General features: G+C 43.6%; 1 protein-coding gene across 2 annotated transcripts in view; it reads right to left on the bottom strand.

Moving 5' to 3' along the window:
- Positions 1-12551, bottom strand: part of HMBS (hydroxymethylbilane synthase) — a 32355-nt gene that overhangs the window by 5185 nt on the left and 14619 nt on the right. The window contains exons 7-18 of one of the 2 annotated variants that reach the window (XM_074936603.1): positions 12307-12363; positions 11341-11394; positions 8594-8666; positions 7397-7446; positions 7254-7309; positions 5947-6024; positions 5306-5383; positions 3474-3549; positions 2246-2359; positions 1612-1650; positions 996-1115; positions 659-712 (exon numbers count right to left, since the gene is read on the bottom strand). In XM_074936603.1, the coding sequence (XP_074792704.1) occupies positions 659-712; positions 996-1115; positions 1612-1650; positions 2246-2359; positions 3474-3549; positions 5306-5383; positions 5947-6024; positions 7254-7309; positions 7397-7446; positions 8594-8666; positions 11341-11394; positions 12307-12363 (849 nt within the window). Of the gene's footprint in view, positions 1-658; positions 713-995; positions 1116-1611; positions 1651-2245; positions 2360-3473; positions 3550-5305; positions 5384-5946; positions 6025-7253; positions 7310-7396; positions 7447-8593; positions 8667-11340; positions 11395-12306; positions 12398-12551 lie in introns of both variants that reach the window. The other variant, XM_074936604.1, reaches the window with a different exon arrangement.

Below are 12551 nucleotides of genomic sequence, written 5' to 3'. Positions count from 1 at the left end.
CTTATCTACAGAATGGATGAGAATCACCACTCATAATTATTGAGGGTAAATTAGACGACTGCTAAGCCCTGTCCACGAAGTTCCATCATGTTTTCCCTGACACAGGGATTTTTTTTTCTTAGCTGTGTTACTGCTACACTTACATAAGAACGGCCATACTGGGTCAGACCAAAGGTCCATCCAGCCCAGTATCCTGTCTGCCGACAGTGGCCAATGCCAGGTGCCCCAGAAGGAGTGAACCTAACAGGTAATGATCAAATGATCTCTCTCTCCTGCCATCCATCTCCACCCTCTGATAAACAGAGGCTAGGGACACCATTCCTTAGCCATCCTGCCTAATAGCCATTAATGGACTTAACCTCCATGAATTTATTTAGTTCTCTTTTAAACCCTGTTATAGCCCTAGCCATCACAACCTCCTCAGGCAAGGAGTTCCACAGGTTGACTGTGCGCTGTGTGAAGAACAACTTGTGTCGGCCTCGGTTATTTGACACCGCCCTACACAATGTTGTTTTGGTGGACTCGGCGTGGAGATGGCAAGGCTGTCCTCAGCTGCCAAGTATGCTTGCTGGAACTATTTTCAGGTGGCAGGGAAAAAGTGCATGTTGGAAAAATGTTCAGTGATGAACTCAAATAAAATACATTAAGTTCTTCTCACCTGGGAGTCTTTCAGCATGGTACTGACTGCTACAGGAACGCTACATCCACCCTCCTGAAACGGAAAGCACAGGTAAAAGTTCATGTCAAGGTTCCTATGTGACCCACCATGTCAGGACCTTTTGAAAAGCCTGTAGAACACAGACTCAACTGTCATTCAGCCATGTTCAGAAGAATAACCAGTGAACAGAAACTTGAATCTAGTCTGTATTTAGCAGTTGTGGTAATGAAAACTAGTAGGTTTCTGATACCATGGTGTTGATTTAACAATACTACGTGAGCATTTACTACTTCTCCTAGGGAGGAATTGGACAGAAAAGTGATGGTACCAAACCTACCAAGTGTCTCATAAAGGCTCTCTCGGCAATGCAGCACAGCACCGTTTCCGCATCATGCAAGGCGGATACCATATCCAATATCTCTTCGTCTCTAGCTCGGACCTCTACTGCTAAGGCACCCTGAAGGAAGAGAGAAACACTGTCCTCAGTCTTCATGCATCTCTAGTCTGCACTCTATTAGTCCCAAACCAATGAACCTGCATGACTTAGAGGCATTTCCACTGTCGTGCTCTACCCCCTACACACACGCAAATCTCATTGCTATAACATATGCATATATACATGGCAACAAGATGAGACCAGAAAGAAAAAGCTGAACATTACTAAACAAGTGAGCTGCAGGATCACAGCTTCAGACTGATTCTTATCAGCTTGTTCTATATAGATGCTGACTCCTAATTGCATTAGTATGCTCTTGAAAGGCCATGTCTCAAGAGTAGAATGATCACTTATAACAGTGATAAGATGCTAGCCTTTAATTAACAACTGCAGTACACTTCCCAGATGTAGCATGCATACAGAACAGCAGCCAGAAAAGGTGCAGAGTTGAAAACACAGTTGAAATGTTTGGTTGTTACATAGCAATCGGCTACTCAGCTGGCTTTTCATAGCATACCTGCCCAACAGCATAAAGGCAATCTTCAGGGTTTAAGATCTGGAGAAAAAGCAAAGATTAGTTAATATGTTGTAATGCTAAACCCAAGATTATGTAAAATTTTTATTTAAAAAGCTCCAAAGAGCAGCAATTTAGGATGAGACTGAAATTATTTTCCATAAAGGAAGTGCAGTACAATGGTTATAGCAAGGAACTGGGAAGTAACAACTCCTGGGTTCTATTCCCAACTCTGTACTACCTAGGGATGGTCATGCCCCAGCCCTGTGCCTCAATTTTCCCATCCATAAAATGGGTATAATGGTACTTATTTCATTGGAGGTTGTAATGTTTTATCAGAATTATCAGATGTTTTTAAAGTGCCTGTTCATGAAGGATTTGGGCACTATAAAGGGCTCTGAAGTTTTCAGATGGACAAATGTTATTGACACGTGGAAAGAAGTTTGCTGAATGTGTCTCTGGAAAGGAAAGGCAGTGAGTGGAACCTTCACTCCAATGCAGCCTAATCTCAAGATAACGCATATATGGATTCAGAGCAGATGTTATGCTCGTCCATGACGGGGCAGCTAAGGTTCCTGAAAGGGAATGGGTTAAGGGTCTGGAAGTGAATGGAATTTCCCACTATGCTTCTCCTCACCTGACCAATACGATTCTCCCAGCCCAATCTCCTCAGTCCAGCAGCAGCCAGAATTATGGCACTGAAGTCATCCTTTTCATCCAGCTTTTTCAAGCGGGTGTTTAAATTTCCTCTCTACATAAAGGGTTAAGTGAGAAGCACAGAAACAACAATCTCCAAATTGAAAAGGAGTATTTGTGGCACCTTAGAGACTAACCAATTTATTTGAGCATAAGCTTTCATGAGCTACAGCTCACTTCATCGGATGCAAGCTCACGGAAGCTTATGCTCAAATAAATTGGTTAGTCTCTAAGGTGCCACAAGTACTCCTTTTCTTTTTGCGAATACAGACTAACACGGCTGCTACTCTGAAATCTCCAAATTGGGACACTTTGCTTGCAGATCTTAACTCAGCCACTGGAGGCTGCTACTGCTGCAATCACCAAGGGCTGTCACTCCTGCAGCTCGTCAGCCTGCTCCCTTCCTCTCTGCTTGGGCCTTTCCTTCCTTATCTCTTGTCCCCGAGCAGCAGCAGCAGTTACTCCCCATAGGGAATGGGGTATGCAGCATCATACACAAGCAGGTCAGGCTTCTGGATCAAACATAGATCAACTACAGAACTTCCTTCTCTGAGGCTGTCTACACTACCGCGGTAAGTCAACCTATGCTATGCAACTCCAGCTATGTGTCTCTTGCATAACTGAGTTGAGGAACTATCCTGGAAAACTTGTTCAGATGGTGGCAACCATTACTGTAAGAAAAGAAAGGAATTTTGCTGAGAGTTGTAAAGTAATCATTTGGACACTGGCTCTTTGGGACTGGGACTGTGGACATGTCTCATGTAGCACTAAACATGTCAGCAGCTGACAAATAATTGTGCCTAATTAAAAAATAAGTTAAAGGGACAGAGACTGGGACAACAGAGCCTTTCACTGCTGGTCTGAATCCCACCCAAGCCATTAGTGACTGAATTGGAATGAGTTGTGTGTCTTATGCCAATTCCTCTTGTGAAGTGTGTCTGCCTCTCAGATGCCAGACTAATATTGGGCCCTTTCTCAGCAGAAAATACAGGGATTGAATGGGCCAGGGAGAGTAAACTCCTCTCTCACAGTAGTTTAGGAAGGCAGCATGAAGTTAGTTTGAGCAGAGGACAGGAAGCCTGGGTTCTAATCATAGCACCAAAGTGCTAGAGAAAAGCCAACTGTTATTTATTGAGATACCACTCCCGCACTCTGCCAGGAAAGGATACAATATCCCTGAATTCCAGCTGAGGGAACCGCCGTTTGAGCTGAGCTGCTCGCCGAAGTGAACTGGTTCCAATCACGCTTCAGAGGAAGCAAAGAAACAACAACAGTGAAACAATTAGATTCATTCACTCACCTTTAGCTGGGGACAGGTTAGGAGCTTCCAGGGAAACACACTCTACCTTTTTAAACTAGTCACAGAGCATTTGGGGATCTATCCATCATTCATAATGGCAGAAGGAAAAACTGAGGTTTAACATGAGGCCTGAATAAATCTAGATGTAACCAGACTACCTGGTCTGCAAAACACAGTCTCTGTGGTAGGTTGTTAGGCCTTTGCAAAGCAGCTATTATGCCTTGTTAAGGATCTCTCAATCCTCAGTGGGCCACCATCTACAGAATGTAGCAATCCCCAAGCCTTATTTTCTCTTCAGATAAATGGAATAAAATGGTTTGGAAAGCAGGGACATCAGTCCTGGATCACAGAACACATGCCTGGGTGTGCAAGGTGAGGTCTGATAAACAAGTCCTGGAGAGTGCAGTGGGAGAGTTCTCTGGACAGCAAGGGGGACTGCCAGTCTGACCAGAGAGAAGACTCTTTTCAAGGGATGTATGCTACTCACTTTTCTTTTTATCCCATAAAAAAAGATGACAAGCCATCTCTACTTTAGCCTGTGAGAAGTGCAAATCTACATCTGTGAAGCAAACAATTTCTTTTGTTTTATTTCTATTTTCTGTGTTTTAATTAAGATTACTGTCATCTGGGTAATTTCAACACAGACATCCCCAAAGAGAAAGGAGAGGGACTGAAAGTAAGTAATTTCTGGAACTTGTCCCCCCATCTCAGGGCTTGTACACACTAGTGCTTGTATTGGTTTAACTTAAGTCACTCAGGGGTGTGAAAAAGCCACCCTACTGAGCGACGTGAGTTACAGCGACCTAAGCGCCAGTGTGGACAGCGCTGTGTCAGTGGGAGACACTCTCCCACCGACATAGCTACTGCCACTTGGGAAAGTGGAGTAATTATGCCGACGGGAGAGCTCTCTCCCGTCGGCATAGATTGTCTGCACTAGCAGCACTACAGCGGCACAGCTACATCGGTAGACCTATGCTGCTGTAGCGATTCTAGAGTAGACTAGTCCTTAGTCTGAGTCACGAAGCGTGGACAGAAAAGTCTGCTCCTGCTGAGTTGTGTTACCATCAGGGTGGATTAGGTGAATGCAACAGGAAAAGCCATAAGACCAAGGAGGAGAGGGAGTTGGCTGTGGTGTGGGTCACAAAAACACTGAGCCAAGTTCATCCCTGCTTTAAGTCCCTTGAACTCGGTGGAGATAGAATAAAGCTGAATGACCGCTGTGTCAGTCAGGAAAGGGAGGAGGATTTTAGTGTGCACGGTGCTTTGAAGATATTTAGCGCTAAGAATTCATTTTGGGGGTTGTGGAGGATTTAGAAAATGTCAGATATCAAAGGATGACTGGAGAGATGAGAGGTCATGTCTCGCTCATTTATTCAACAGCAGTAATTCTTTTCCAGGTCATAGTGATAAGTATGGTTCCTGGGATTCTTATTAAGTTTTTATTCCTTTATTGCTAATTCCTACAAATGGTTCACTTTAACTTAAATGAAAAAAAAAAACACCACCACCACCACACCACACTGAAAACACCTCTTCATCTGTGTAAAGGGCAAGGGACAGATCAGAGTCTGGATGTTAAATGTATTAACACAGGGGGTTCACAAAGAATAATGGAGAGCAGGCGGTTTTGGTGTTGAGAAGTCTAAGCCTATCCCTTTTCACCACTCCATTTGTTCAACAACACCTCTCCCATCCACTCACCTCTTTTCAGGAAGGCTGTTGAGGGTTTTCCCATAGTTCTTGGGATGAAAAACAACAGCATCATGGGGGTTTTCCCTTCTGCAAAGAAATACAGTGTAGACAAGACATTATTCCATAGGATGTGGCTAAATGGAAACAGTTCTGTTCATGGTCCTTAGTGGAGGTGCCTCTAACTTCCTTATCTTTAATCCACTACAAGGAGCACTTTCTTTTCCTTTTCCATTTTTCCTTCTAATTAATCTAGAGCTGGTGAAGGTGCTGGTTTGACAATTCTGGACAGTCGGTTCTCTACTCATCCACAGAGTAGGCACAGCACAGGCAGCGGAAGGGCAAGCTTCCCACAGGCACCACCTTCTGTTGACATGATTAAGTCTGACCTGGAGCCCACCCAAACCCTCTTTAAGGAAGAGAGAGAGGGGTTCAGCCTTCATAGCCCATGGAATTTGGGCTCTCTCTCTCTCTCTTCTGAGGCAGGCAACAAGATGACAAGCACAGTGGCAAATTGTGCAGTACAGTTACCTACACAATGGGAAATAGATTGAGACCGACCAAAATCATCACACAGGATGCCAACAGTAAAAATGGTCCCTCTGGGGATTTTAAAACCCCTCAGGAAGTCAGGCCTCTCAAGGCACTCTTACTTGCAGATGGCCCCAATGGTGAAGCCAGGCGGGAGCGAAGTTGGCAGGTCCTTCAAGGAGTGAACAACCAGGTCAACTCTACAAGTTAGAGGAGAGAAAAGTCAGAGCATGGTGTGAGTGAAGGAGCCCATGGGGCACCTGCAAGATGCCTGCAGATGATCTGAGAAATAAAATTTCCACACTGGGCTTTAGTGTAGAAAGGGGGGCTGGAAGTCAGGAATCTTGGGTTCTATTCCCAGTTCTTCTACTGATTCACTGTGCAACTTTAGACAAGTCACTTCATCTCTCTGTGCCTCAGTTTTTCCATCTGTAACATTATGATATATATCTCCCAGGGCTGCTACATCATAAATATTTGCAAAATGATTTGAAGAGCCTGGTGTGGGTGCTGAAGACCTATACGCACATTGCACAGACACCCATCAACCTTGCAGTACACAGAGCTCAGTGGGATCAGATATCCCAGTCAGATTTAAATAACTATTTTTCAGTAGGCAGCAACCCAGAGCTCAAGCTGCCTGCATCACTTCATACCACTGACATGGCCATCAAAAAAGGGCTTGAATCCTTGTAGCCTGAACTCACTGGGAGTCTTTTTACTGACTTCAGTGAGAGTTAGATCAGGCCCTTAGATGACAAGGACCCAAAGGGGAATCTTTAATTTTAATCCAAATTGAGACAAGTCCCTCGATCCATGTGCATCCCATACCCTAGCTGTAACATGAGGTAAAAAACAGCAATCTCCCTCAGTCACAACTGACATCTGAACCAAGGTTTCCCACAGAAATAAGTTACCCCAAAAGAGCCTTAATCCTAATGCTTCCGGTTCTCCTGCACTGTTGGCAGTGAGTACAATTAACAGGCGGGAGGCTTTGGAGACTGTTTAATGCCCAGCTCTGAATCTGAGGCATCTACTGAAATTTCTGTATTCAAACTGTATGTGACCACTCAGTGATGTGTATGTAACAAATAATACTGTTGCTCTAAAAATACCACAGGTTGCAGGGCATTGGTTCAACCAACTGATTGACGTGACCCATGACTTGTCATGTCATTACTGATTGACATGACACATTTTTCTTTCAGCCATGTAAGCCCAACTAAAACAGTCAGGGAAGGAGACAGACTATGGATAGCACATTTCACAAGCCTATCATTCTCCAAAATGTTCTAAAAGAAGTTTGAATTACAAACAAGCCACTAGGGTGTGAATGTTTGTCTTGATTTCAGATGCAGACAGAATCTGCAGCACTGCCCGGGCCATTCCATGGCCTGCGGTAAGCAAGAGAAAGGATCAGAGCTCTTACTCATTTTTTTCCAGTGCATTTTCCAGCTCCTTGGTAAAGAGGCTCTTCTCTCCAATCTAAATAGGGAGGGAGGAACATGAAGCATATTACCAACATAGTCACATATAGCCTCACTCAATTCAAAGGAGGAAGAGGTCATTTACCTTGGAAAGAGCAGTGTCCAGGATCTTGTCTCCAGTTGTTGACATGGCAACTGTTCAAAGAGAGAGCTTTTTAAGAGCAGCAATACAGAGAGATCAGATAGGCCCAGACTCTGTAAGTCTCTGTGTGGTATGCGGCAAAGGGGTACATGGCTGCTGCATTCTAGTGCAGGTGTGAATGCAGGCTCCATGTAGCAGGAATATTCTAGGAGTACTCTGCACTAAGCAGGAGTAAAGATTAGGTCTTCTGGAAGTGTGCTGCCTTATTCCCAAGAGCACAGAGTAAGAAAAGGGAAGGCCATGAGAGTGTGTATCTAAGGATAGTAGTTTTAAGCAGGATCCTCATCACACTAACAAGACACTTTGCTTTGAGCACCTTCTCTGGCCTCACTCCTGCTACTAGGCAGGTGCTCAGCAGCCGTCCAATCAAAGTAGCATTGGGCTCCTGACTGCTCCCTGTCTGGTTGATATAATTTTTTACTTTGCACTTGAACATGAACATATGGTGCATCTGGCTTGGAGCTAGACTAATACACGGTTACTCTATCGAGTGACAGTATCATAATCTGTATAGAAACTCAGGAACTCAATGCTCAGCGGTACATGGAATCCATCCTCTCCTTGCTCTGCAGACATTAGCATCTCTTGCTCAGTCACGTGAGCCTAACTGGATGGAACTGATCTGGATTCTCCACTTATGCAAACGCCGCAATCTCTCTTCCTTGGGCCAAGGGCTTCTTGCATAACAGATTTAATAATTTTATTAAGATGTTGAAATAAAAAGAAAACAGTATAGAGTTTAAGCATAGAAGTTTCTGGTTATCAGGGAATAAGGTACAGATTATCAAGGGGTGCGAAATTCGGTTAGGTTTGGGTGGCGTAAGGAATACATAATCTGCAATATCCCCGATTGGGGGTAAAAGGTTAACGGGTCAAAGTACAGACATTGAGATACGGGGGTATGTTGTTCATATAATGGCTATGTTCAGGTGTGGAGTATAATGAGTGGATACGATGATGAGGACGGATTTACCCTCATTTGGTGAGATTTAATGTTCAGTGAGTTTATGGTTCTAGTTCATATGGTCCAATGGGAAAAGTCTCTTGGTCCCTTTCTCATAGCTGATACACGATGTCGTTACGCATCAAACCATCCCACTCCAGCTGCTCCTTGCCTCCGAGCAGCATTTGAACACTTACCAATCTCAAAATGAAGGCTGAGGTATCGCTTGCGAAGCATTTCCACTACACTGTCTGTCTGAATCCGGGCCAGCTGCAGTTTAAAAACAGAAGGCAAAGTCCATTGTGAGATGGCATGCGTTCAGTACATCAGCCAAAAGAAGCTTTTCTATTCTTAGACATTGTCAAATGCACCCACCAAAGCCTCCATAACACAAGCATTAATGCAAATAAATAGAAGTCTTAGCATAGTGCTACACAAAAACAAACCCTACCCCTGCATAATGATCACAACACCCAGCTGAAGAAAGTATTACCATCCCTGCTTTACAGATGGAGAAACAGAAACAGAGTTGGAGTGACCTGCCCTCTGGTCAGACAGTGAGTCAGTGGTAGGGTCAGAATTAGAGCACTGTAAAGACATAGCAGACAAAATGTCTTCAGTTAGAAGTAGTGGTTTAAACAGGGGACTGGAAGTTCTATTTTCAGCTCTCCCACTGACTTGCTATGTTCTGTGGCCAGTCATTTCAGCTCTTTGTGCCTCAGTGACATTATCTTTAAAGTGGAGACAGTACTTACCCACCTATCTGTGAAGTGCCATCACTGGGTGAATGGAACTAAAGAAACACAATGATGTGCTTTTGTAATTTTTAAAGTGAGTCAGACTGAGCATTGTGCACAGTGCTAGAGAATAGGTCTTGCAGTAAGGGGCACCCATTGTTATAAGAAAGGCAGACTAAATAGCCTGGTGATTCCCACCTCAGTGAGTGATGAGCTAAAATGCACCATATCTGCTGTGTGCTTTTTATGAATGCTAAACTTTACCATTGCTGTGTGATTCTGCAAGGAGCCAAGATTAAGATTTGTCTGCAGGAATTGTGATCTATATGAGCAGAGGTATGTCAGAAAGTTGTGCAGAAGGAGAACAGACAGAGCAAGCCACAGGGTTTGGAGGCTGCAAAAGGCCCTGGTACCTGTAGATGGGACACATTTAATTTACACTCTGGAAGGGGGAGGATCACATAAAATAGTCCAGTCCACCACCACTATCCTACTCAAGCAGAAGGCAGAGGATCCCTCCATAGATCCTGACCTTGTGAGAGGCAATGTAGTCTAGTAGTCACAGCTGAAGATGAACCAGGAAGCCTAGTTTCTAATCTTTCTCTGCTACTGATGCTCTGAGTGGCCCTGGGCAAGTCATGGGTTTCCACATGTGTAAAATGAGTCCAACAAACTTCCCCTTTGTAACGTGCTTTGAGATTCTGGGTGAAAGGCACAGGTGCTATAAGTGCAAAGTGTTGATAATGATAATTCTTAACAATAGATTAGGAGATCACACACGGTGGAGAAATGCAACGTCCCACCCTTCAATGCCCATCTGTCTCATCTTCTAGCCTCCCGCAAAGTACAGAGCCATGCCTGCACCTAACTTCCAGAGTAGGCAAGATTATCTCAAAACAAAGGCCCAAGACACATTTATCTCTCTTTGCATACTTGCTCTTCCCAGCTGCAGCTAGATAGCAAGAAAGACCCAATGTATTTCCTATATCCTCCCTTCCAGGCCTTTGTGAGCATCAACGCACCCTAAGTTTTGCCTCCATGTAAGATATTTGGTTGTTGGATATAGCAAAATGAAGACACAAAGGGATTCTACGAAAGAGGAGTGCAATCACCTCCCTGTTTCTTGACCTACTCCATGAGCTTGGTGCTGATGGAATGTGCCAACTGACAGCCATTGGGACTAAAGTTCTGTTTATTCAAAATGGATACAGTCCAGGTGGCATCAAGGCAAGCTTGTCCCACATAGCTGTAAAAACCATGCCTCTTCCCCAACAGGGAGGGATCCCCTGTAGGAGAGCTCAGTCTCACGGCCCATTGAATCTCGGGCCTTCCTACGGGGACGGCCAACAAGGAGGCCTATTACAGTACAACTCTGATGACAGAATAGTTATTTCTAATTCATAGAAGTCACTCTTTGGCAAAGATATCGTTACTCCAGTCTAGGGTCTGAGGAGGACTTGGGCTTTTGGTTTGAGAAGATAGCTCATCTGCATAAACAAATATAAGTAAATTTATTTCCATCTAATAATACTTTGTGCTTAATACAAGGATCTTAAGGTGCTTTACTAATATGAATGAATGAAGCCTCACGCCCCAGACCTTCTGTGAAGTATCCACAAATTGTCCCCATTTTACAGATGAGAAAATGGCAGCACAGTTAAATAAAGAGCTAAATTTTCAAGAGAGTGTCCACTATTTTGGGTGCCCAAACTTGAAACATCTGGATCCCAATTTCCATCTGCACCTTCTAGTGACTTGAGGTAAGAAAACTCAGCACCTCTGAAAATCAGGTGCTCGGTACGTAAGACCTGGGCACCCAAAATCTAGAGGCCACTTTTTTGAAGATGTGGCCCTAAGAGACTTGCCATAAATCACACTGTGTCAGTGGTAGAGACGGGAACAGAACAAGGCAATACTGATTCCTAGTATTTCACTCTGACCACTAGACAACACTTCCCTATTGAACAGGAAACCTGATAGATGCTGGACTTCATTTGGGTTTAATCTATAAATAACAGAGATACACACTTATTTCCAGAGGGTAACTGCTGTACATCATATTTTTAAAGTTAAAATCAGCCACCCAGATTTTCTGCTTTTAGGAGATGCAGCTATAGGGTTCTCAAGTCACAACTGTCCCCATTGAACAGAGACTCAGCAATATGGCCATACCAGAACAGAAGCTAATACAATAAGCAAAAACTCACCTGACTCTTCCTGGTGCCCACTCGGATAACTCTGTTTTTCAGGCCATTTTCATCCTATGAACAATGTGTTTCACATATTTTAAAAATTAAAGCAAATCCCCCAAATCCATAATTTTGCAGGTTTTCTTTCCAGTGCTGTCTGCCAACTGAAAGCTCATTCCACCGCAGCTAAATGTGTTCCCCAAGTGGCAACCACATCTTCCTAAACTGAGCAAAATATCAAATATTTAAACTAACACAAGAGACGGTTTGCAAAGAGTATAAACTCCTGTTGGGAAATGTGCAGCACTCCCAGAAGGCACTCACTGTCTTGCAGTATTGGACCCTAGAGCTCAATTCTGTGAACACTAGCAGACATAGCACACACTACTGTGAACAGTCCTATTGACTTTTGTAGTAAGCGTTTGCAGGATTGGAAATCATGTGTGTTGTATTATTAAGTTCATAAATGTTCAGCTATTCACAAAAAGTCATTAAGAAAAACACTTAGTCCTTATATAGAACTTTTCACTTTCAAAATGCTGTGCAAACATTAACTTATATCTGCATATTTATGGAAGTCTTTACAAAATGATCAAACTTTTAACTTAATTAATACCCAGCTCGGACTGATCTATTCAGTAAATGGCAGAATTAGAGGGGTAAGTGGTATAATCCCTTTACTCTCTCACCCTCTCCTTTTGATTTAAGCACTATATTTCAACTAAGACAAACAGTGCAGAGACCACAACCTTAGGAACCTTTTACTTGTAATTGTTTTCTAAAAATGGGAAAGTAATATTGTTTGATTTTTGTTTTCTCCCACCCCCTTAAAACTGTAAAGGGAAGGTGAGTAGATTTTAAGCCTGACCTATTAAATTATCCCGACAGATTTGCAGAGCTGAGATATACACATTATTTTATTACGAGATATACAATTACCATGAACAATCTAAGCCCTGACGAATGCAAAGTCTGTTCCTTTACCTGAGTTCTCCTCAGTGTCTTGTTCTCCATCGCTATGGACTTTTCCAACCCCAATGCCTGTTATGTGAAAGAGAAGAAGACGCTCCTTGAACTGGGAAAGAGGAGAGGAGGGACGTTATTGCCTCGGCTGCCTAGCACAATGTGTGCCAGACCATGTGCTAGAGAGAAGGGCTGTTCCGTTTGTGACCCAGACCCTTCTGGCGTAGCATGGACACACAGATAAGAGGTGACAGGCATGCTACAGT

This window comes from Natator depressus, chromosome 22, assembly GCF_965152275.1.
Source record: "Natator depressus isolate rNatDep1 chromosome 22, rNatDep2.hap1, whole genome shotgun sequence".
Taxonomy (NCBI): domain Eukaryota; kingdom Metazoa; phylum Chordata; order Testudines; family Cheloniidae; genus Natator; species Natator depressus.
The sequence above is the reverse complement of the archived record's forward strand: the minus strand, read 5'-3'. Positions and strand labels throughout refer to the sequence as shown.